Below are 26,346 nucleotides of genomic sequence, written 5' to 3'. Positions count from 1 at the left end.
CTTACTGGTTTGCGTTTTAAGGAAAATAACATTCACGAAGGCAAACGGTTCAGTTCTGTGCCACCCAGCTGAATTATGAGGGAGTAACTCTGCTTTGATCCGACTCTTCCGGGTCTGCGCGCTCAGGGCTTCAGCAGCGTAAAAGGCGTAAACGTCACAAGCATTACACCGGAAGTGCGTGACTTTTTCGTCCAGATAAAAGACTCAATTACCAGGTCTCACTCGTATTATGTTTTCGGCTTTGCACATTCTAAACTTTTTTCCATCGTCCTAGAAATGATTTTTTGGGCTCTAAATGTCCAAGAAAACACCAGCTCAGAACATTTTTAAACGTCCAACTTAGCCTCATAGCAACAACACTACGTCACTCACTAACTAAATACATGTAGAGCTCTACTGAGGCAGATTTGTTTGAAATAATGTTTGCTTTTGAAAAGCACGTGCCACTGTTGACATTATCACCGAATGTGTGACGACATTTAAAGGAATGTGAAAGAAATGCTTTGCAGACTTCCATAAAGCTGCAACCAGCACATTTACTTGATTCAGTCCACTATTTGAACTAAATGTTGGTGTCAACTTCAGTCTAAAGGTGAATGGAAATAATAAAGAATCGAGACAAATGATTCCACACGAACGTTGAGTCTGTCATTAGACCACATGTGTGGTGGCATCATGCTGTTGTGCCTCTACTGTGTGTGGAGGCGTCGGGCTTTGATTTTGAAACCTCGGAGGAAGAGCTGACCTCGTTAATGTCTCTGAGCTGCTCAGAAGTTGTGCTGGAAGTTTACCTGAGCTCTACTTACTTCTGTGTTCATTTGATAAAAAATTTAAAGTTGTTGAGGGCTATGAGTGTGCTGACGGTACCTGCGGACATCTCGGGACACATGTTGGATTTGGACGAGGACGAAGACCTGGAGGTTTTCACTAAGGTAACGTGAAAACTCTCTTAGACACGACGAAAGCTTCGAACTCTCAGCTTTAAATAGTCGCGCTGTGGTTTATTTCATCACGTCGTGGATCGAACATGACTCTAACTACCCGCCGCAGTGTCATTAATTAAACTGAACAAAACATCACTTTGCTTCAGTATTTGTATATAGTAGTGACAGTTGGTACCACTCATTGGGAACTTGCAGAGGGAAGGAAACCGCATGCCCCTGATCAGCTGATGAGCTGACCTTAGTACCCGAATTTCCTGTAGTTTTCAATGAGAGTACAGAGCAGATTTGGTCTCATCAAAGATTATTTGGATCGTTGTTGTTTTTTAGCTGCTTCCAAAGTGTATCACTGATGAATAGCTTCTCCTATTCAATTCGACTTACTAAAACTCATGGCATGTTTAACATAATTTGTGTTTTCAAGAAAATGGGGGAAAAAAAGAGTAGCACTGAACATGAGCCGAGTTGAATTGGTTATTATCTTGAAACTGCGTTGCTACATTCTGACCTTTTGATAAAAACAAAAAGGTTTTGTGTGCCGTTTTAGCACGGTGCTAGCTCGCTATTTCTTTCTTTCTTTCTTTTTTTTTTTGCTCGGTTTTTGTACTTGGGTGTCTCTTTTCCTGAGCAAAAAACTCATTATTTTGACTCATTATTTTTATGAGAAAAGTTGTTGCTTTGTGAATGACAGCGTATTGCACTTTAAGGCACCTCTATATTGACTTTGCTTTTAACAGCAAGTGACAAACTCCATCCTTTTGTATGCAGTCTATTGGGTTGGTGAAGGTAAATTATTTCCACTTTTAGTACTACGGTCATTAATCTGTTGGGCCAGTTTTATACATGGCATGCCTTTTCAAACAAATAGCATGCATATCCAAAATGCTTTAATCAAACTTATTTACGCAAAGTGTTCACCGTGATTTAAGGTGGACTGTCTGGCATCTGAAGCAACTTTTTCACACAACAATACAATCATTTGATAAATGCTACATTGTTTACCTGCTGAGCTGGTAAACAAGGATTTGACATGTCTTATTGAGATGAATAAGCAAAGCAAATCTATCAGAACAATCAGAAAGTTTAGGGGAATGTCAAATAACCTGGTACAATCTGAAAATGAAGGAATTCACTGTTGAGCTTGGTGATCTTTAAAGGATTTACAAGCTCCCTCATGGAAACCAGTGGGGATGATTGATTAAATCTTTCCTCATACCTTCACAATATCTGACCGAGTCAATACACCCACAAGGAGGTAGGATGGATCCTAATGAATGTAAATACAGATGGTTCACTATGAGATGCAAACCACTGGTGCCTCAACAGGAAGGTTATGTTAGACATCGCCGGAACCAGCTAAAATGAGTTTGCTGAGTCCTGGAACAAAATTCTTTAGACAGAAAAAAAAACAAAGAGCAGGAGAAGGAAAGAAAAAGCTTGGGACTTATTAGCAGAGTTTACACCCTTTTAAGAATGTCATCTCATTGCACGCCTGTCCTTTGCTGTGGACATGGCATAACATTATTAGTAGGGTTATAGTATAAAAGTGCCATTAAAATTGTCTTCTAAAATTTCCAAAGCTTGACAAGCCTCACAGCTGGTTAGCACGATGATCAGTTATTTATAAAGATGTAGATGTTAGTTGCTGAAAACAAATTTAAATTCTTCCGAGCAGTAGCCCATGTCTTGTCCATTGGACTGTGCTACTCTGCTGCATATCTGTGCTTTTCTGCTGATCTTAGCAACTTCTGAGCTGTTGCTAAAACAAACAGGCCAGCAGGCAACACATGTATGGTTCTCTGAAGTTTGCATATACAGTATCATTTGAATTTGACAACATTGCATCCATAGTGAAGAGGGTCGCATGTCTGAATGAGTCTCGTAAATTTTACCATTAGAAATTAGATTATATGGAAAAAAAGTATTTTTTATCCCGAAGGAAAATTGTATTGTTGCAGTATTTATTTTTTTATATATAACAATCATAAGTTTTCATTATTACTGCTGGCAGGAAGGATCTGCTGTATCTTTCTGTATTGCTGCGCAGCTGAGGAAGCCTCAAACTGAACACTCCATTGTTTCAACACGATCTTATGAAGAGGGTGGTCAGTTTTGTTCTTTATGCTCACTAGCTTGTGCAGTATTTATCTTTTAACAGGGGCTCGAGAGCAGTCTGTAGCACAGAGCTAGCCTTCTTTAACAGTTTATTTAGTTTCTTTGAGTCACTGGCTTCGATAATGCTGCTCTAACAGATGGCTGCAAGGCAGATTGCAATCACCACCACACACTTACAGACGATATGCAACATTTTGGTGCAGACAATGAGGCACTGCTTCCTCAAGAAGTGGAATATGTTACGTCCTTTCCTGTAGACAGCCTCAATATTACATTTCCAGTCCAGTCTGCTGTCAAGGTGAACCCCCAAGCATCGTATTTCTCAACCATTTCCACCTTGTCACTTACAGTGGGGAAAGTTTTTGGCTTACTCCTGGTCCTCCTAAAATCAAATCAACACTCATTCATGCACCATGCCACAAAGTGATTAACCAGTTCCTTCTCCTCAGCCTCTTGTCCATCACTAATGCCTCCAACAACTGCAGAGTTATCAGAGTATATTTGAAGTTGACAGGATTCCAAATGATTCTAGAAGTCTGAAGTGTACAGAGTGAAGAGAAATGGTGAGAGTACGGTCCCCTGTGGTGCTCCTGTGCTGCTGACCATCTTCTCAGATACACACCATTCAGTCCCACAAACTGTGATCTCTTTGTGAGGTAGTTAATCATGGCGGTTGTGAGTTATTCACCTGCATTTTCTGTACATTTTTACATAGCAGTGCAGGCTGAATTGTATTAAAAGCAATTGAGAAATCAAAGAACATGATCCTCACTGTGATTCCTACTTTGTCCAGATGAGAGTGGGGTCGCTGAAGCAGGTAGATAATGGAATTAGATTAAATTTGACAGTTGAATGTTGATATGAGGCGTTCCAACTTTGCTGTAAAGGGGGAATTGGGAGGGAACTGAAATTTGGCAAACAAGAATCATAATGGGGTAACAGTGGTATTATTTCATTGGTCCAGAAAACCTCCCTGGCAGATGGAAGTCCTATGCCCAACTCTCCCAGTTCCATGGTCAACCAGTACAGTCTGGAGGATGAAGACAACACTAAAGTCATCTTCATCACCGTTGACAACCCTGAGAGCCATGTCACTGCTATCGAGACCTTTATCTTGTACAGAGTTGTGACCAAGGTAAGGAAGTACATCTTTCTACTTACAAAAAGTAATTTAGCAGTCAATTGCTAATATGGGTCCAAATTTTCCAAAGTATCAGAATCCTACACCTGCTGAAGGAGCTCTGCTTCTGAGCTTCTTCAGAAGCCTTGTGCTTGCATTGTGTTATAGAAAGCTGAGACCTGTGTGAGAAAACATTCTGTTGCTTCTGACTTTTTTTATTTTCAGATGGTTCAGGGGTTATATTTTTTTTATCAAAGCCAAAAAGCAGGTTTGATATGTTCTCTTAGTCCTTGAGTGACTTAATATGTAATTTTAATAGGATATCTTTCACTACTGGTTTCAGACCAGTTTCAGCATGTGTCAGAATGTAGGGTTTATCAGGGAGTGGGACATGTTAGGGCTGGCCCAAACGCACAATGGAAGTACCATCTATTCGATGCTCTATGTATGTGAATCACGATTTCTTCTGTTCAACCGAGTTGATTATCTTTAACAGTAAATATCCTGTGTTGTAATAGAATTAGCACTGTAGTTTCCTCCTTTTTAGATGATGACCAAGAAACTGTTGCTACGTCTAAGATTAGTTGCCGACAGCTTCCTTCACATTTGCTGCACAGTCAGGGGAAAATGATGAGTGATGAACGGGTGATTTAGTGTCACAGTTCGGCCACAAAATTAGTTGTGAACCTTTTCTTAAAAGTAGAAGATCCACTTTTCAATTAGGTCACTTTACACAGTCTTTTTAATGTCTGGTAAGCGAAACTGTTAAAGCAGCAATGGAGGTGCACATGAGTCTGTGGGGAAAAAAAAACATGGAAGGCAACCCAGATATCATCTCCGGGTGGGCATTGAGGATGTGCGCATCAGAGCTGACTAAAGCGTTTGCTGACATCTTTAGTCTGTCCCTTGCTCGGGCACTGGTGCCCACCTGCTTCCAGTCCACCACTGTTGTGTCCCTTCAAAAGAAAAACGCAATAACCTGCATGATTGACACTGTCCCACCGCAATTTAAAGGAAGTGCTATGAAAGTACAGTTATGACCCACATGAAAAGTCCATCCCGACCACTTACAATTTGAATCGACAGATCTGGTCCAGTAATGACGCGTCAGTGCTACCGTCTGTACAGCCCTCGTGCACTTGGAGAGCAAGGACACGTGTGAGAATGCTGTTCGTTGATTACAGTTCAGCATTCATCACAGTCATACCACACAAGCTGTCTCAAAAACTCCTCACCCAGACACCTTCCATCTGCAACTGGGTGCTGAACAGGGCAACAGGTTTTCACTGTGCACAAAGTGGAGTAGGGTGACGGCATTAAAAGCTGCAGTTGTACAAAGGTTGTCATGTTTCATTATGGCCCAGCTGTGTGGAAAATCGGTAGATGTAGTATTTGGAGAAAGTAACTCTGAGCTTTTGTTTGTGCCCTCAGCTTAGTACGCTTCAGTGAGTCCTGCGTGAGGATTTGCTGTAATCTCAGTGTTAGTAAGTGTGCCTCTACCTCTTTTATTGCTATGTGGCCCAAAGAAGAGTCGTAAGGAAGACCCTACAAATCGATATCAAATAAAATGACAAACAGATGCAGCTTAGCAAAACATGTGAGAGAAGAAGCAATCTCATGTTGAGTGACACCTGTCAAACGCTCTATTTCAAATATTTCAGTTTAAAATCATGACTGTTTTTATGCTCTTCACTTTATTGAAATTGAAATTCCTTAAAGAATCCAGGTATTTCGATAAATACGAAGCCCATACATCTGCTTTTGCAAATCGAGTCGCATCTGTTAACACACTGATTTCAAGCCTCATGGTGAGAGTACTTATTTGGAACCTCTTTCTCCAGACCACACGAAGCGAGTTTGACTCCAGTGAGTATGAGGTACGTCGGCGCTACCAGGACTTCCTGTGGCTCCGAAGCAGACTTGAAGAAAACTACCCAACACTAATTGTCCATGTATGTACACCACTTAATCTACTAAGTACATTTCTGTGCTGTGGTACCAGACCAGAGAAAAGTTATTCCTCAAGTTTCTTATTTGCAGGGAGTTTCATTAGAGCCATTATTTTTTTCCTTGCTGTACTTCTTATAAATAAGACATGTATTAAAATGTATTATCATTATCAAGATCATGTTTCTCCAGTTTTAGCTTCTCTTCATTGGCTCCCTGTTAAATTCAGAATAGAATTTAAGATTCTTCTTCTGACATATAAAGTTCTTAATGACCGAGCTCCATCATATCTTAAAGATTTAATTGTAAGATATTTTCCTAACAGAGCACTTCGCTCCCAAACTGCAGGTTTACTTGTTGTTCCCAGAGTTTCTAAAAGTAGAATGGGAGGTAGAGCCTTCAGTTATCAGGCCCCTCTCTTGTGGAATAAGCTGCCAGTAAATGTCCGGGAAGCAGACACCCTTTCCACTTTTAAGATTAGGCTTAAAACTTTTCTTTTCGATAAAGCTTACAGTTAGGGATGGCTCAGGTAATCCTGAAACATCCCATAGTTAAGCTGCTATAGGCTTAGACTGCTGGGGGACCTCATCTGTCACACCTTTCCTCACTTTGCTCTCTTTTTCCCCCTGTTTAATTTCAAAATTGATTTTATGTACATGTGACATTATTGTGGTTATTAACCTATGTTTCCCTGTTCCAACAGATATCCTTTGAATGGCGTTATGGTGTTTTTCCCCCCTCTTTTCCCTCTTTTCTGTCTTCTCAAACCCCAGCTGGTCGAGGCGGATGGCCACCCTTCCTGAGTCTGGTTCTGCCAGAGGTTTCTTCCTGTTAAAAGGGAGTCGTTCCTTTCCACAGTTGCCACAGGCACGCTCAGGACGGGAGATTGGACTGAAGACACATTTCGGTGCAATCTGTTGGTTTCCTTAGCTAGGATATTAATTTTTTGAATTAGCTCTATATGAATTAATTGGATTATGATTACAATGAATTGAATTCCAATTGGCTTGAATTGGACTATATTACTTAAGTGCCTTGAGATGACAATTGTTGTAATCTGGCGCTATATAAATAAAATTGAATTGAATTGAATTGAATTATGCCTGAAAATAAGGGTTAGAAGAAAAAAGATTGAATTATATATTATTAAGCATGATAAATGTTTTTGAAAGTCCTTACAAATTAAATAATTTGATTGAGGTTGCTTATGTTTTAAGTGCTTAGTGCTGCTCCGTCTGATTTGTACTAGTGGTGTGTTAGAATATTGACTGCGCTAACATCACGACATTGTTCAGTTGCCTGAGTTCTAAGTTTTTATGTTGCTGTGGCCGCAGCCTCTCCCTGAGAAGTTTGTCATGAAGGGCATGGTGGAGCGCTTTAATGACGACTTTATCGAGACCAGGAAGAAAGCCCTCCACCGCTTTCTCAACAGAATCAGCGAGCATCCCATCCTGTCCTACAGCCAACACTTCAAAGTCTTTCTCACTGCGCAGGTGTCTTTTTCATACTCTCTTTCACACACACACACACACGTACACACTGCTGCACAGAGCAAACACACACACACACACACCTTTGAACAAAACCTCACAAAGATAGTATCTCACTTAGTTTATAATCCTGTTTTCAAAACTGACAGTTTTTAGTGCTGCAGACCTTGTGACCCAACACATTTGGTCATATTCCCACTAACTTCCTGTACTGGTCATCTGCATATTGTACCTTCCGAATGCATCATTATGTTTAGTGAGGATGTGCACAACTGACACCGGATATGCCACACAGCCATTATACACACATAAATGTGCAATTAAAAACAATTATCTCTGGCTAACAGAACAACATATGAATAGACGAAAGAAAAAAAAAACTTTATTCACAAAGGACAAGGAAAAAAACGGCCGTAGTGTTTGGGCCCTCAGGTGGCACAACATCAAAACGACTACAATTCTGTGTTGGTAATCACAGCACGAGCCCTGGGACACTGCCGAAAACCATCAGTGAACACAGCCGATCATGTATTCACAAAAACAAGTGGAAATGCAACGGAAACGCCATAAATAACAAAGATCGAGAAACATTACCCCTATCTCTTGGCTTGAGAAGCCATCCTATGGTCTGACAAATCAAAAAGTTGAATTTATAATCTATAAAAATGCTAATCTGCTCAGTATCAGTTTCTACTTACTCCTAGCTGTATATTGAGAGAACTTTGAGTGCATTATGAACTGAAATATTGTCCCTTAAGTCCTGGAGAGCATTATTAAAAGAAGACATGATGGAACTCATTGGTAAACACGCCCACTTCAGTGAAAAATGTCACTGGCATCACATTTCTGTTTTAAAAAGAAAAATAGTCTTTCAGTTTCAACACTGGAAATATTGTATCCAATTTACTTATCCAATTTATACATCATTGAATATAAATTATTGGTATATATTTTTATATTTGATATATTCATATTGTTTTAATGTATATAATTTGCGTGTGCACTATAAGATGGGTCGGTTCTGAGTCCATTTATAATTGAAACCTTGATGATGGGGTCCTGCAGGAGCTGGTGTCTCACCGTAAACAGGGTCCTGGGTTCCTGAGCAGGATTGGGGAGACGATGAGGGCCATGGCCAACTCGGTACGAGGCCTGAAGAGCCGGCCAGACGAGTTCACTCTCATGCAAGAGTATGTGGAGAACTTCAGTAACAAAATCTGTTCTGTAGACAAAATCACCCAGAGGATCATCAAGGAACAGAGAGGTACCACAACAGCAGTCATTTGTTCTCATATAGAAAATGTTACCAATACATGCTATGACTCTAGAGATGGTGTTTCCTTACGGGCCCTTTTAATTTGTCTTGTGCCTCAAGGGTCAGCGCTTGGTTCAAACAACTTAGATTTGTACATGTCGCTCATTAGCAAAAAGATTGTGATGCTGAGTTTTTAGGTTGTGATCAGACGCAGTCCATTATACCATTATGCAATGGTCCATAAAACCAGAGAAACTTGCAAAATCATTATTGTACTTAAAATGCTTGTTACTTCTTGCTTCTCCATCCATTTTCATCCATTATCCAGGTCAGGTTGCCATGGCAACAGGTCCAGGAGAGAAAGCCAGACATGCTTCTATTATTATATTATACAGAAACTCTGTGAATACCATGATATCAGAAATGAAGCTGTACCAATACAAAACAAAAAATTGCATATCACACATGCAGAACATTAGATTTGACAAACTGAACAGTCGCATGATGGTAGCGTTTTAAATTATGAGCAGCATCCATCTCACTTTGACAGTACTGGCTTAATTTTAGCCAAGCTAATTTTAGCCTTTGCAAGTCTTGTTTTTTCTTGTTATTTGTGTGATACGTTAAAACAACACATGCAGCTGTTGCAGTTCTGAAAAAACATTAGTAGCATTTCATGTTCTGACCAGATCAATGATATTTTGTTGCTGTAAAGTTGAAACAACCAAAGCCACCTGACTTAAACCCTCTTTTTACAGATCTTGATGTCTGTCTTTGATGTTCTCTGATGTGTTTCCTACTTTCTGACACTGATTGACTGATTATTTGTTTATTTCTGATCATCACAGAAATAAATAGCAAATTTCCATGTACATGTTGAGCATTTTATGTAGGTCTCATAGGGCATGTTTCTGCATCACACCCTCTATTTCTAATCTTTCACATATCAGCCTGTACGATGGCAGTGATTCTGGTGGCTCCTTGTGTGTCCACCTTAGCATCTAGAATGTCTCTAAATGTGAGACAAGTTGTTTATACTTATATACTTTAGAGGCCAGGTTTGAAACAAGAAAGAAGAGATACATCTATCCGTGAAATAGCTTTTCCGTTAATTAGTCCGCACTTTAAGCCTGTATTTATTAGATAAATGCAACTGGAAATGTTTTGGAATTGGTTAGATCAACAGATTTAGCCACTTTCCAATTGCTTACAATATACTTTCCTATAGACCTCCTTTTTCAAGCATGCATCAATACAAACATGTATGTGAACATAGCCACTGATAATAACTACTACTTGCAGCTGTGTGAAGAAGTGTTACTTGAGTTAGAGGGGAAAAAAAATTATGTGCATTTAAGAAAGGGGTGTACTACAGTACTCTTGTAGGTTGCATTAGTCACCACAAATGTTGCATTACCGAATCTCCAAACGAAACTGCCTGAAAGAATGTTTTCATGATACGAGAGAATACAAAAAACACAATTATTGTATTACTGTATTTTGTGCACTATAACGCTCACCTGATTATAAAGCGCACCCTCAATTATGGGGTCAATTTTTGTACTTAACGTTAAGGCGTACGTATTAGGTAATGTTCTCTGATTGGTTTATCGCTGCCAGCACACGTAGTGTATGTATTACGTCCCTGTGTCCGTGGGAAATGGTCCGACGGTCAAAGAAAACATCGTCTGTCGTTTTTACACTTATAAACTGCACATCGGTCTGCATCACCCATCTCAGACTGAAGAACAGGCACTCACTGGGACATGGGCAAAAGCATTAATGATGACACGATTCAGTCGCTAAGTACCAGCTCGATACAATCTTCGCCCCATTCAGAGTGAATGGCTGGGATCCGCCTAACCCTGGATTCACACTGAACCCAAAGCGACGGGAGTGGCCAGTTGCCTTTTATTTCCAATGTATGAGAGCGAAGAGGCGCGGCAATAGGGAACGTGGCGGTGAGCGGCGCGAAGGGAGAGCGGTGAGTGATGCGGAGGGGGATTAATGCCCCGATGAATGTAAATTCAAAATGACGGTATTTGTAACAGATTTTGGAATCCGCTGCACACATAAAGCGCACCGGATTATATGGCGCACGTCCCTTCTTTTGTGAAAATTTAAGGCTTTTAGGTGCACCTTATGGTGCGGAAAATACGGTATTTCAACCAACGGGCGCCCTGTCCAGGGTGTACCCCGCTTCTGGCAGCTCCTCTGTGTTTCTGACAGCTGGGATAGGCTCCAGTCCCTCCATGACCCTGAGTTGGATTAAGCGGGTGTAGAAAATGGATGGATGGATTTGTTTATTATATTTTAAATGCATGTAAACATGTTAGTTGCACTAAAATCAAGTTTCTCCAAATTGGGCAAGCTCGTGATCAGCTGCCAGTTAGAGCATCATGAAGCCATTCCACACTGAAAGTCAAACATTTTTGTTTAACTCAGACTAATATTTACTTTCGACTAAAGCAAGTGCTGTGGATTTTGTTCCCCATCACTTACAATGAAATCACTTTTAAAAGCAACCGATAACCTGGTAAGTGTAAACAAGCATGTGCTTGTTTCATTAGACAAAAAAATAAAAAATTATGATGGCATTCTTTTAATGCTTTCACTGATAAATTCCTTACTGAAGCTTTCCTGAACACCTTTAATATCTATCTGACTCTGACCCAGCTGACTCATGGAGATTTTGATCCATTGCATCATTCTGTGCTTCCAGAGTACTTGGATGAGCTGAATCAGTACAACCCAACCTACTGCCAATGGGCAGAGTCAGAGGAAAAGCTAGCAGAACCGCTAAAGGGAGTTGCTGGCTGCATGGAGCGGTGCAGTAAGGAAACGGAGGAACGGATCCAGCACCTGTCTGAGAGCCTGGTCCCCACCCTGCATGAATATGTCCTCTGTGCTGACACCCTGAAGGTGAGGCTCACAGCTGACCTCCACCTCAGACAGCAGTCTTAGTGTTGAGTTGATGCAGGCAGGTGAAGCGAGTGGAGGACAAGCAGTGGGATATTTATAAATTCTTACCATCAGCCAGTGCTGTTTTTCCTGGTTCTGGCTGTTTGAATGTGTGTGTGTGTGGTGTGTGTACACATATGAACCCTCTTTCGTAGTGTAGTTACAGTACATCAACTCTATTTTGACAAAAAACATTGTGTTATGTCAGTGACTTACATTTATCAAAATCTTCTAGGCCAAGGAACCTTATTTGTGAGCAGCTTTAACCACATTAAGGGAAGTGAGTTTTGATTATTAGAATTTGATCTCCATGAAAGGGTGAGAACCTTAAGCAGGAACACTTCTTTCCATTCCATTTCTTTTTCCACTCCATAGACAGAGAGGTTTGAAGGATTTTACCAGGCGTTCATGGTGATGTGTCTTTAAGATTTCTATCAAAGTGAAAATTGCACCAGTTGATCGTTCAGAGATATGCAGCCTTCTATAAGATGTCTGGAAAATGGTTCAATGGCAAATGCAAATGCAAATTTTAACTTTGAACTTGTTTGCACTAGGCTGTGTTGAGACGGAGAGACAACATTCAGGCTGAGTATGAAGCAAAGAATGAAGCCCTGGCATCCAGAAAGACTGACCAAGAAATAGTAAGTATTATTTTACACCCACTCATATGGATAGACATGTACACACTCACTTATCTGTTTCCTCCTTGCGATCTGTTTGTGTGTCCTCCAGTAATCTGTCGTGATTAGGTGTAATAAAAGGAAGAAGTATGAAGTGGGATCTCTCTGCCACCCTCACCTCATATTGTGAAGGAGTAAGGGCTCCTTGAGAGGATTATCTAAATACCCAGGCTTGTCAGCTAGAAGTCGGTCCACAGTTCAGTTGGAATAAGAGCTGTCAGTATTATTTCACACCGTTAGCCTGGAACAATGAAGGCTCCTATATGTTTTTTAGATGATAACTTGCTTCACAATGCGGAAAAAAGGGGCACGATAAGGACAAAGCTATTTTTATAAACATTACTCAAAGCTGTTTTGCACTTGATTTGCAGGTGTGTACCCCCCCACACACACTCTCGTCACACAGCCAATATCAAAAGCTGTCTGTTAGATTTTAATTATAAAGTCAGCCTGAGATTTCCCCCAACAGACTTAAAAGTATTTCTGCTTTAATTAGCTGTGTGTGTGGGTGTGTGTGTGTTTGTGTAGGAGAGAGACAGAGAGCGAGAATCGACCAGTTTTAATTCAGTCCCACAGCTTCTAATGCACATCAACCTATTTTTGCATTTAATTGATCTGCAGTACTGAGATGGGAAATGTCAAAAGGACACCTTTATTACTGTTTCCATCAGGGTTTTGCTGTTGGAGGGATGTGGACACCCTCTGAGCTGAATGAGAGGATTTATTATAAAGATCTTGATCATTAATGTTTCAGGCAGAATGATGTTGATCTGTAAGAAATAATTCGAGGAATTGGGAAGCTGTTTGCATTTCTAGATAAGGGCTTATGATGCGAAGTTGATTGTAATTTGCTGCTTTGACCCTCTAGACTGTTAGTGATATATATATATATTATTGAATAACTCAAAAACACTTCTTAATGATAGCCAGTTAAAGACAGCATCTAGGACCTGTTGTTAAATATTGTTTGATTAGCTGTTACACCAACCACAGAAAAGCTATGACAGACATTCAGTAAACACACACAGTAATGTGAACACAAGTTCCAGTACAGGTACATTATGACCGCGCCACCACGCTTGTGCCAGTATTTGGCACAGGAGCAAAATCATGTTGTTGACTGAAGCACAGTATGTACACTTAATGGGTAATTGGTTTCTATTTACTTCTGTAGGTGATTTCCTTGGTAGTGACGGGGAGCTAAAACAACAGTGCTCGCTTTAGTCAAAATTAAATATTGGTTAAACAAAAAAGAGGGCATCAAAAATGCTTTTGGTTTTTAGCATGGGAACTTTAATTTCCTCAACTGACAATAGAAGCTGAGCTGCAGGAACGACAGAGACATTAAAAGTAAGCTATTTTTCTTAGTACAAGTTAGAGGCCATGCAGCTGCATTCTGTACAGTCTGGAGACGATCCATGTCTTTCTTATTAAAACAGAAAAAAAAAACCCTGTTACAGTAAACTAATCTAGAGGAAATTAAAGCGTGGATGATCATCTCAAGTTCAGCCATTGAGACCAGTGACCTTAATTTGGCAATGTTTCTTGGGTGAAAGAAGCAGTTCTGGTCAATTCTTTAGATTGCTGCTCTGGAGACATTGCTGAGTCTAAATTACACCTACATTCCTGAGACAAGGCTTAACAGACCAGCCTAGATCCTTATTAATGAACAGCTTGATCTCAAGGATTCTGTGATCTGAATGATTAAAGTTTTGGTCTTATTGGAGTTGAGTTAAATAATTGTTTTTCAACCATTGATTAATGTTTGTCAAGCAATCCATCAAAGAAGTCGGTTTGTGAGCAATTTAAAATTGTGAGCAATTTTAAATGTACAGTACAGCTGGCTATCATATGCATAGAGATGATAGTACAAATTTATATAGATAAATGTTCCACTCAGATTGAAAAGGCCTCACAAAGGCACCCCGTCACAATGATACTGATTGCATTGTATTGCTTTATTACTTAAATAAAACAGAAATATAAAGAAGTCACAGTAATAAAAAAAACAAATGTGGACCATTGTACTTGTAACCCATTTAATTATTTGTCAAAACACTAGTGTGGTTTTTTTACGATCAAATACAGCATATTATTGAAAATTAGGCAAGGCTTAAATACACTTGTCGGACTTCTCACCACAACCCCAACACACACACACACACACACACACACACACACACACACACACACACACACACACTCTGTATGATATTCAGACACAGCCTGAACATGATGCCTAGATCAATATCATAGCAGTAACAAGCGAGCTGCTGAGATACCCTCGTGTTTGTGTGTGTGTGCATGCTGTGAATAAACCCAAGTTAAGTCATGCTTTGTTTATTGAACTTGAGTAAATGCCATCTTTCAGACTAAATGTCAGACAGCTAATCCCTGCTCAGCCTCAGTGAATTCAGCTGTATCCAACAGCATGAACACATCTGATTATCTCTGCACCCTGGGCTCTTCTTTATTCTTTCTCGTGATAAGTGGTGTTGTATCCAGTAAGAGTTTTGATTTATTGGGTAATCAGTTGGAGTCATGCAGCAAGTCGCAAGCTATTCACAAATACTCAGTGTGCAATGCTGCTCTAATAATTGCAAGGCTACTAACTTATATTATATTATATTATATTATATTATATTATATTATATTATATTATATTATATTATATTATATTATATTATATTATATTATATTATATTATATATGAATGAATGAATGAATACCATAGTAATTGAACAACCAACAGAGAAACACGGTGGGGAAAAATATAATTGTTCTACTCGATGGGACAGCAGACCATTTTGGAAAATCTTTAGAGTACAAGCTATTTAAAAAAAAAAAAAAAAAGACTGAAATTCGAACTTTATTCAACACGTTTTCTAATTAAAGTGTCCCACCCTAATAAGGGACATCATCATCTCAAAATCACAGAAACGGTATTCAAAGCTGATAATTGTTGATGAGAACAGAATGCACAACAGTAATCTCACTTGTGGAATGAAGTGCATGACTCAAACTCAACGTGATGAAAAACACAATTGGAACTAAACGTTGACTTTTCAACTGAGAACACCTCAACTCAAATCACTCCCACTTCACAGCTTGGTTAGACTTTGCTGTTCTGTTGGATGGTAACTGTTATTAAACCGGGCCTCTCATTCCATCTTTGCACTCTATGTAAGCAATTCTGATTTTCCTCTGATTTTACATTCATGCTGTATGTCCCCTCTACATCTGTATGAGGCCGAACAATGTCAAAGTTATTTTGTAGGTATGCTACATCCTATTATTATAAACCTTGGGGATTGGAATTGTTAAAAATTTAGCAATTAGACAATAAGCAGCAAAATATCCTACCAAAATTCAGGGGCTTCTACCGTGGCAAAAGGGTGTAAAGCTTTTACTTTTCCCTGCCTTGGTGAAAGGGGTAGCTATAGGTATGCGGGAGCCTGCCTCACTCTTGCAGTCCTCATCAACTAAATGTTAATATCAGATGGAAATTATTCATACAGTATCGCTATTATTATTACAATCCACACGAACTGGAAGTTTTATGTTACAGGGCTCTCAAGTTTTTAATGCAGGCAAGAGTGACATCTTGATATCAGAGTGACATTCTGAGCCAAAACACGAAGCGTGCACATGACGTAATCACGCAAATGCGTCAGACGTTAGCAGAAACTATAAATGTTAGGCATCGTTAGGCAGGCGGATTAACGATTCCACGGAATGGAACTACTGGGAGCCGGTTCTCTTTGAGAACTGGTTCTCGATTCGCATCCCTAATAAACCTCAAATTTTTTATCTTTTGACTTAAACAAAAGCATTATCCCACTTGCCATTGTAACAGACAAAATTCCAAAGATGTCACTCGAGTATGTATTAGTAAAGCTACCATATTTCAGATTTGTTTCATTAGTATTATTTTATTATTTTAATTTATTTAATTTGTTTGACTAAACTTAAGTATGATGCCTGCTCTGGGTATGTTTAGTGATGGCTTTGTGTTCTTGGTTTGCAGCTGCAGGAGGAGGTGGATGATCTGGCTGACCGGGTGGAGCTGGCCAATAACGCCTTGCAAGGAGACTGGTCCCGATGGAAGAACGGCATGAGAATTGATCTCCGATCAGCGTTTGTCACTTCTGCAGAGAGGAATATTGAGTACTACGAGAAGGTGAGCTCAAGATTCATATTAAAGAATAAGTGATACTGTGAGAAAGATTCAAACTCTGCCCTAAGAATTTAGTCATGGGGCCTTATTCTGGTTCTATGAATCCTTTTCCCCCAAGGATCTATGAACTTTGTCTGGCTATCAAAAATTTTCATAAATTCACCAACTGATTGACTTTTGGTCAGTCAGTTTTCAGCTTGATCAGCCAGAACCAGTAACCAGCTCATGGGTCTCATATTTATGACCTAATTGTACATTGACACAGCATTACATGACAGTGACTGCCACAGAAAGATGTTATCACGATAAATCTTCAATGTGTGTGAAGAAGACTCGCAACAGCACAAGAGTTGTTTGTAACAACTCTTAACACGATCACCCTGATAAAAAAATCCCAATTGAAAGACTGCTGACAGGGGAAAATTGACAGAAACAAAAGCTCAAGAGAACACAGTTTCTCACAAATCATCAGCTCCTGCTGTCTGTCATTTAAAGACATTCATCACTTTACATTAATCTTAACCTTTTCACTGTCACCATCATGTCAGCCTTCAGCTTTTATGCTTAAGTAAGCAAGTGGCAGCTACTAAGTTATAGTAGTCTCCTATGCAACGGTTTGGTGTTTGACACAAGGTCAAACACCACCTCATAAATATTCCTGAGAACCTCATTAATTTCTTTTCCTCTTGGCTATCATTTGTTTGATGTGCACTGTGTGTGCAGGCTTCTGACCTCTTATTTTTGATAACTGAGCGAGGAGATCTAATCTGAGTGCAGATATGTTGAACGCAGAGGAGAAAAAAAAACTGTGAAGCGAGAAGTGCAAGTTGTAATGTAGAGGAGAGTTCCTATATGCAGATTAATGAGCAGGCAGCACAGCGGAGACAGCGGTAAATTACACGATGAGAAACAGCACAATGAAGTAATCCGGAAGGAGAGCATGTTGCAGTACAGCAGGAGGACAATAAAACAATTGACCTCTCACACTCGCTATTATTTAGCCCATTAAATTATGTTTTTTTTGTCCTTGTCATCCTGTTTGCAGTTGTTACAATAACCTGCTTCAGCTGCTTTGACTGTATTTTGAGCCTGGAGTCTGAATATCTGCCAGCAGAGGGCAGCAGCAGTCTTGTTTCATTTCTCCTTTCATTTCACTTCATTAGCCTATTCAGGGGCAGTTCTTTTATTTCTGTAAATACTTAACATGTGATGTTTCATTAGACCAAAGTATCTGTCACTGTAGTGGGCAAAAGTGAGAGCATACCACTTCAAAACTGGCATGCAATTAAAGACAAACGGTTCTATTGTGCACATGAATGAAAGGTCAGTAATCAAAAGGAAAGCCTATATGATGCAAATTGTTCTAGATTTTCAAACATTGTTCCAACCATCAGTAGCCCTGAGTTTGTTAGGGGTCTCAACGGGTTAAACATTCACTGTTCTATTGTGCAGTGAACTCTGCACAAGTATGACCTTAAAGAAAGAGTCAGCATAAAAAAGTTTTCCTTTGCCTTCACCACAAAAATTCAAATGTCAAGAAAAGAACAAATGATGACGTCTGGTTTATTCTCGAAACCGTTCCTCTGGAAGTAAGGGAATAGTATTTTTGGCTTGAGCTTAAAAAACATGCTTGGAGGAAAACCTCCATCTCACCGAGAAGCTTATGGAGCTACAATCCTCTTTAGGAAGAATAAAATAAGGCGCTAAGGCAAAGAAAGTTACAGAAAGTTTTTACAAGCTGTGGTACACACCAAAATGCTGTTTGATAGATCCCAAACAGTTTTACTTGTTTGTTATTTTGAATGTGTAAAATATTACATCCAATTCAATTCAGTGTAATTTATATAGTGGCAAATCACAACAAATGTCATCTTAAGATATAGTCCAATTACAGTTCAACTAACTGTTTTACAACAAGAATCCAGTCAAATGCAATGAATTCAATTCAATTCCAATGAATACAGTTCACGCAAAGCCAAAAAAGAAACCAACAGGTCGCAGATTGCAATATGGGAACCCAAGTGATTAGATTAAAGTGTCATCTTTAACTTCAGTTAAAGTGCCTTTTGGAAAGCTAAACCTTTTGGAAATCGCTAAACTTTGGCCACTTCTGTGGCTACGATGTTGAGGTTGAATGTCAAAGATGCAAAATAACCCACTGAAGATTATGTTCTCAAAGAGAATTGAATTCCTGAATGTGGAAATGGAAACGCTAGTACCAGGCAGCAGAAGAAGAGTGAGGGCTCTTAACATGATTTCTGCATGTGGTCGACTTGTTTGGTATTAACATATGGATGAGTTTTGTCAGTTATCTACCTCTTTTGTTTGAGTGTACCTTTGCATGTACAACAGCACGTATGTTCGGTGAAAAATATTTTAAGAGCTAGTTCTGACTTGCTGTGTTGGCCTTTTTGCATGCACTGTGAGGAACTGATGACATGAAAAACTAGTGCAACCTAGTGGAGAAGTTGGCACAAGTTAAGTGGAAAATACCATTAAAGCAAAGCCAAGTGAGGATCCGTGGGTTTCAGCCATGAGTGAGTGGCTTTCAGCCCACAGCCGTGCCAGCTGGGAGAGCTGCACGCCTTGAGGCTCGCTAGCTGGAAGAGCCACAGCTGGGCTGAGTAAGCCAGGAACGGGCCAGCCTGTAAGCGCTGCATTTCTAATCTTGTAGAAAGTAAACTATGGCCATTCGTATACTTTGCCTTGGATGCAATCTTGTATTTATCTTGCTCTTCTTAGGACTCATTACCCCAATATCCATGTAACCACGGTGGGGGAAGCTATAGTCAGGGACACTTTAGCTTACTGAATGAGGGGAACAAATTAGATTTAGAGGATTAATAACTGCTGGACCCTGACTTTTAAGTACTTTGTTATTTGCCAGGTCCTCGTAGTCAATACAAATCAAAACTGTTTTACATGCTTGTTCGAATAGAATAATTAAAAGTGGAAAGTCAGCTCTCACTTAATTTCATTGGTGTGATGACTCCCTGTTGAGTGTGCTTATGAGGACATGCTGAATTCTAAATAAACATGTTCTTCAAAGGAATTCAAACAGAACAAAAATGCTTTTGTTCCAGCTGCAGACGTACATTTTGTAAATTCAACTTGGGCTGCACCTTGTACGAACTGTTAGCCCTGCGTAATGTTTGAGCTTTCACCTGCTTGTTGGCCGGGGCCTTTCTGAATGGACTTTTCATGCATTTAAGCAACAGAATGAAGTTAATGTACAGTTAATAAAGGAATTCTTTAAATCTGTTATTCTTACTGTGTCTGAAGAAATGGGTTATACAAGTGTTTTGTTTATTAGAAATAAAAGCCTGGAATTATGCTCTACAGCAGTGGTTCCCAACTTTTTCAGCCCTAAAATCCCTCTACTCTACTAAAAAAGTGGATCACGTGGCGTCACGCTCTCCCTGTTGGTCTTTGGCGCACCCTTATGCCTCCAATTTTGTAACCACTGCTCGAGAGAATCATATTTCTATCAGCTGTCCACGAGTTAATTCTGCAACTTGGCTGCTGGCAAAAGATGCTTTGGAATTTCAGATGGAATTTTTGAGTTGTCAAGTGTCTTGCCAGCATTAAACAGCAGTCAAAGTGCTCTTAGATCGGAGAATCACAAGTTTTCCTGACAGGCAAGCTAAAGCTAAAAGCTACGCAGAACAGAGCCAGAAGAAAATATAATTTTGTTCCCCATCCAAACAACTCAAACATGTCAAATGTGAAAGCTGCTTGAGCGAGGGCCATATTGTGGAAACCCTGTAATTCTTTATATACATTTATATATATATTTATTTATTTTATATGTAATTCTTTAAATAGAAATCACTCTGACCACTGTCTACTGTCGGCAAAAAATGTACTATTCATACGTATGTTATACAAACAAAATATCACTTTTATGTTTTTAAAACAGATGAGAACAGAATCCGGTAAAAGGTGATTTATAGTGTTAATTTAACAATATTCAAAAAAAGAAGTCTTTCAGATCTGAGTTTGAGGGAGGGGCCACGAAAGCACTCCAGACCTGCATGACTCAAGTGAAGGTATGTAAATTCAGGCAGTGATCAGCAAAGATGCATATTTTATGTCTAATATTCTGCAACTCTAGAGGGAGCCAAAGAGCAAAAGATTGCCCAATTCTCCAGTAAAGCTCCATGATCCTGAAGTAGTAGTAGCTTATACCAAGTACCACAACATGACACAACACTGTCTTTAAGAAAATGACTCACAGATGTATCAGAGTGGCTGTAGAGAATAGGATAACTGTGCTGTGTGCTCATTTTGTCATTTATGTTAAGATGTGGACTTCTGTAGCCACTGGGCCTGTAAAGGATTTATTGGTGCGGTGCACAGAGAGTTGGCCTATGGGAATCTAATAAGATGCTTTAACCTGGGAGGGTTTTATACTGCATAGGTGTGCTACAGGGAAAGAATGGAGGAGACAATATGCTGGAGGGATTGTGAGAAAGATTATGAGTTTTCTGAAAATCTGTTTTAACTGTTAAAACTGATTTCTGAGCAATACCCACCAATGCAGAAACATTTGTCAAAAATGTAGGATTTCTTTCTTCTTTTTTTTTTTTTTAAAGGAATCCACTGGTTTTAATGAGTGCGGTGCAGGCAGTAGGTACTACTGATGTACCCTTACTTCACAGGACTGTTACTTCCTTGTTTGTCGTTCTTTGGCATTCAGTTGCAGCTCATTGGAGATTAAACTACAGCTAAGAAGTAATGCATCACACCAGTGTGACCAATGCATATGATTGCATTACCCTAACTGCAGGTTCTTCTAACTGTCATCAGACTTTATTATCCCAAAGTGAAATTCTACACGACAGGGCAAATATAGAGCTGGAGACAGAAAGTAACCAAACAGGAATAGATGTATGCTCAGAGAAAGCTGCTAACCAAGGACTACCATGTCCAGTCTGTCAAACGTTCAGTATTTGGGTTACATCACAGGGTTATTCTTAAAAGTACTGACTTTGTCTTCATTCATTGTCCCACTACAAAAACAACTTTTGATTTAATTGAATTTCTTTATTGTAAGTATATGCTTATCCTCTGTGATTATGGTTCATGCTGCTAGATAGTGGCTTCAAGCTGAAAATAGAATCACCCCAGCTGTGATGTCAGGCTTTCTACATTCCTGATCCCATGGATCCATGCCAGGCTGACAAAGATTGGACAGTAAGTAGGGCTGTCACTGCTATGAAATTTCAGTAGTCGATTATTTGTCATAAAAACAACTGATTATAAGCCTTGTAATGGTTAATAAAAAAGTAATATAACCATGATTGTGCGGATAGTTCATGCTGAGATGGAACTATGAGCTTGTAGATGAGTCGATCATGGTTTCTACCTTTTTACAGAGCAAGGGCTTCTTGCCTGTTCCACATGATACCGACAATTCAGTCGATGCAGTATTATGATGCACCAAGTGATTTGCTCTGCCTTCATTAAGGATGACAGAGCCTCAGCATTGCCATGGTTACCTCATAGCAACAGGGAGTCTGCAGGAGATTTGGACATGACACTATTTTGGTAATTGTTCTAATGGACACCCACGCAGTGTATTTTGAATACAGCCTAGTTCTGATTGGAATATAGATATTCAGCGGTGTCACCTGTTAAAAGTAATTGGCGTACACCCTTGAAGTAGTGGCTCTGCTGTTTTGCCTCTGTGTATCCAGCACCTCCAGACTGTCCAAAAAAACCACTTTGAATTATTCAGTGTTTTGTTACCAGCACTTTCTGCTGTTGTCACATTATCGTTCAGCAATTTCCTTGTCTCTTGCTTTCTTTGTAATCTTCCTAAAAGAAGGATGTGCTTCAGTTGACAGCATGTTAAATCCTGGACAAATTTAGTGCCTCTAAGTCAGCTATGTGTGACAGCTTTTGGTTCTTGAGGCAAAACAAAACAAAAAAGGCAAACATAACAAAGTTATAGGAATTTAATGTGATTCTCCAAAGAAAACATTTGGTGCTGACAGCAATGGCATTGTGTTGTAGAGAAACCAGTTCAGATATTATTATCAGTTGAACAATGACATGTTAATGTTTTTTAATTGATTTTTTTTTTTTTAAATTAGTACTTAAGTATATTGACTACTAAATGGCAATGTTGCTCCTAAACTACAGGCCAGATGAATTGCATGAATCAGAGTTTGGACACACAGACAGTACTTCTAAATCTTCCTTGTTGATCTTGGGTGCATCATAAGGTAGAAACGTGTTTGAGCTTGTTTTCCAGAGTTATGTTTACTTGATATTGTCCATCATTCAGGGTTCTACAGCAACTACTTTCACTGGTTGTTTCAAAACAACCAGTATCAAAACAATAGATATAAAGGGTTACCATTTTGTCAGCTCTTGTACACATGCGTAGTTACACAAAAGTAAATCTACTGTCTAATAAACATTTTACCCATTCTTTTTTAAAAAGGATGATTTGTGACTTTGAAATTGTCTAAATGTTTTTCTCAATTAGCAATATCATAAGCAGCGTTGTGTTTAATTATCATGATCGACTCATCATTGCCTCAGTTTCTTGATACTAAAATGCAGTGGAGAGAGAGGGCACTTTGTTAGTTGGACAGCTGTCCCAACAGACACAATGTCTTTAAGATATTTTTTATTTTTTATCATTGTGTCGGTTCTTTGTGCCGAAGCTTTGACTGCTTTCTTTACAATAGATGCAGTGCATCACATTGGTCATTTTATCATATGTTGGCTCACCGGTCACTCAGAAATGCATCTATTTTGAACATTTTTGTCTTTAGATGGTTCTGGCTTTGAGTCTTTTGCTACATCCGATTCTTGGCCAGGCTGAGGGGGGCCATCATGATGGGGACACGTTGACGGATTAAATAACACTTAAGCCGCTGATTCTGTGCGCGAGCCTGAATCAAGACTATACGTAACAGGCTGCGCCACATTCTTCTTCACAGAAACATTATCGACACTTCTTTTCATCTTGAGTCACCAGTGGCCAGCATTTGTTTGAATTTGATCCAGTTTCTGGCATATGTTACTCCCAGAAAGCAATCTACATTCAAATATGAACTTATTAATTGAACATGAATAAACAAGGAACACAATTCCACACAATTATATGGTTTTCTTTCAGCATTAAGTAATGGTTGTCGTGTCTATTTATGATGTATGAATTAGGTCAAAATATTATTTGCTCGAACAAAGTTTGTCTTTAGTCTCTGTTGATTAAATCAGTCTAAGTGAAACGACAGAACTGATATGAGTGAATGTCATAAAACCTGTACTTGTTCATTCAAGAACTGATATAAAAAGTGTTCAACCAACTTGATCTAATTGAGAACAAACCTGAGTAAATTAATGTATTCAACCCTATGTTAACAGCTTAATGCTTCCACAGATCCAAATAATTCCGTGTTTTTTATGTGCATTCCAACAATTTATTATTTTAAAAGCTTCTTTCACTTGGTTTCCAACAGGAATGAATCACTGAAGCTTAAACTCAGTTACTTAATGTTGTGGGAGCTTATTTCTGTTTAGTCAGTAAAGTTTCCAATTTGAGTTCATAGGTTGCCGTTTCAAAAGCACTTCCATCAGTCTCGAAGAATCTCTGGAGCCAGCAGCCAGTAAAAAGTGGGGACCCGCTGCTTCTCTAAGTTTGTTGGCTCTGACTCACAGATTTGATAAATGGGAAATAAAGAATGGGGGGGGGGGGGGGGGGGGGGGGCACCTACTTAATGTTTTGCTCACTAGTGCAACCAAGGAAGAAAGTTAGGGATTTGTATCGCACTCTGGGGCCCCGTGATGTCATTCACATGTGCTTGATGACAGTAACGTTGATGTGTAACGTGTTGTTGGAGGTTCTCGTGTCTCTTGGGCATCAAACTGAAATGGGATCTAATGACCACATTAATTTCACAAACTCAAATGGTAAAATAAACATGTCAATTTTTAACTAATTTGAATTACTATGCCAACCATCTTTCTACTGAAGTTCAGTTTGACCATGTTAGACAATTTTCTTCTTGAATTTATTTCCATGACAACAGCTCCACCCTCTTCTGCCAAGGTCCTGGAAGAGCCAATGAGAGAAATTCGCTGTTAAATGAATAGTTTCCAACACTATAAATTATTGCTGCTTCTAAACAAACTGCTGTTTTCTTAGAGAAAAAAACAAACCAAACATAACTACATTTTATTGATGTCCTCTGACAGAGTGGAAGCCATGCCCACAGATAGGCTGTTAATGCTTGTTGTGTGCCTGTCATTTTCACTCTCTGGCTGCACAGGTTTTTTTTTTTTTATCTCCCCTGCCATCTGGATAGCTGCCTTTTATGGCATAAAAGTGTTGATTCCTCTGCAACACACAGACACACGCAGGCTGTGTTGCACCTCTGGTGATGAAATGGCAAGAGAAAGAAACGGATAAAATGAGGAAGTGGGTTCTGTTGGCATGGACATCCAAAGGTGCTCTCTGTTGCAGTAAGAAACTCCAGAATGTTTAGAACATTTTGTCCCTGGGTCCATTAAGTTTTTACTTACTCTTCACAATTAAAAATCTTTAGGAAATTCAAGGTGGCAGGTATGTGTGTGTTTTTTCTTTTCTTTTTTAAATGCCATGTCTTATGGCAACAAAAAAGTTGAAATTCCACAGGAAGTGTATAATTGGATTTCCCGCTGCCGAAAGCATTTGTGATTGATGCCTTGGTGTCAGACCACAGCACCTTTTAAAAGAACATGTAGGCATGGGTGGACATTGTCTAGGCTCATCATGTTACATGTAATAATAATGATAATAATGATATGGCTTTCTTTCTTTCAGTGTCTGGCTGTGTGGGAGTCATTCCTTCTGTCTCAGAAAGGTGAGCCCATCGAGCAGGAAAATGGGGAAAACGCTTCATAAAGCTCTTCTTTTTGTTTCATGGTCTTTCCATCAAAACCTCAAAAGGAAGACTGAACCACTGATGTTAAAGTGCATCATGTGCAGAACAAGCACATTTTCCATTTGTCTCTTCTTTTTTTTTTGGCCAAAGAGATTAATCCCACTCCCACCATTCCAGTGATGACTGTAAATCATAAAATCAAATGCTGCATTCCAGATTACCCAAATCACTTTACTAGTTTGCACACAAATGTTTGTATGGCCAAACGTTGAGGCTGCCATCGCAAGGCTTTTCTGTTTATGATGTATTGTAGATGGCGTAACTGTACTCTTTGTGAATGAAATGTTTCCCTCAGTTATGGTGTAGTGTCAACAAATCTAAAGTTTCTGGGCACACTGGATTTCTCCTTAAGGAGGAAGTAATGTTCAGACTTAAAAGGTTTGATTTGATTCAAACGAACCTGGTACCATTTCTCCGTTAATGCAGATTATTTGAAGAAGTGTGAATGAGGTCACGCAAACCCTAGTGCTCTAACAAGTTAACCAAGACCACCTTAAAAGGTTGGCCTCAATCCACTTTCCTGCAAACTCTTTTTTTTATTTCACTTGAACGCAGCAAGTACCAAAGACGTACAAAAACAAAGTGCCTGATTCTTTATTATATTTGTATCTTTATATTATATTTAGGCTTACCTCATTCTTCTTATTATAGAGCTGCGTGATACAGACAGACCCACCAGTTCCCCTGAGCGTATGCAACACCTCGTAAAGCTGTTTTA

General features: G+C 39.3%; 1 protein-coding gene across 1 annotated transcript; it reads left to right on the top strand.

The window, feature by feature from the left end:
- Positions 1 to 776: 776 nt before the first annotated feature.
- snx7 (sorting nexin 7) lies at positions 777 to 25,902 on the top strand. Its single transcript, XM_072378129.1, has 9 exons — positions 777 to 932; positions 4,021 to 4,191; positions 6,018 to 6,128; positions 7,458 to 7,616; positions 8,679 to 8,877; positions 11,591 to 11,790; positions 12,384 to 12,470; positions 16,537 to 16,689; positions 25,508 to 25,902. The coding sequence occupies exons 1-9, from the start codon at positions 849 to 851 to the stop codon at positions 25,586 to 25,588; spliced, it is 1,245 nt and encodes a 414-aa protein (XP_072234230.1). The 5' UTR covers positions 777 to 848; the 3' UTR covers positions 25,589 to 25,902.
- The last annotated feature ends 444 nt before the right edge of the window (positions 25,903 to 26,346 follow it).

The sequence above is a fragment of the Leuresthes tenuis genome, unplaced genomic scaffold, assembly GCF_036924035.1.
Source record: "Leuresthes tenuis unplaced genomic scaffold, fLeuTen1.0.hap1 SCAF_24, whole genome shotgun sequence".
Classification (NCBI taxonomy): Eukaryota; Metazoa; Chordata; class Actinopteri; order Atheriniformes; family Atherinopsidae; genus Leuresthes; species Leuresthes tenuis.
Note: the sequence above shows the minus strand (reverse complement) of the source record. Positions and strands in the feature narration are given on the sequence as shown.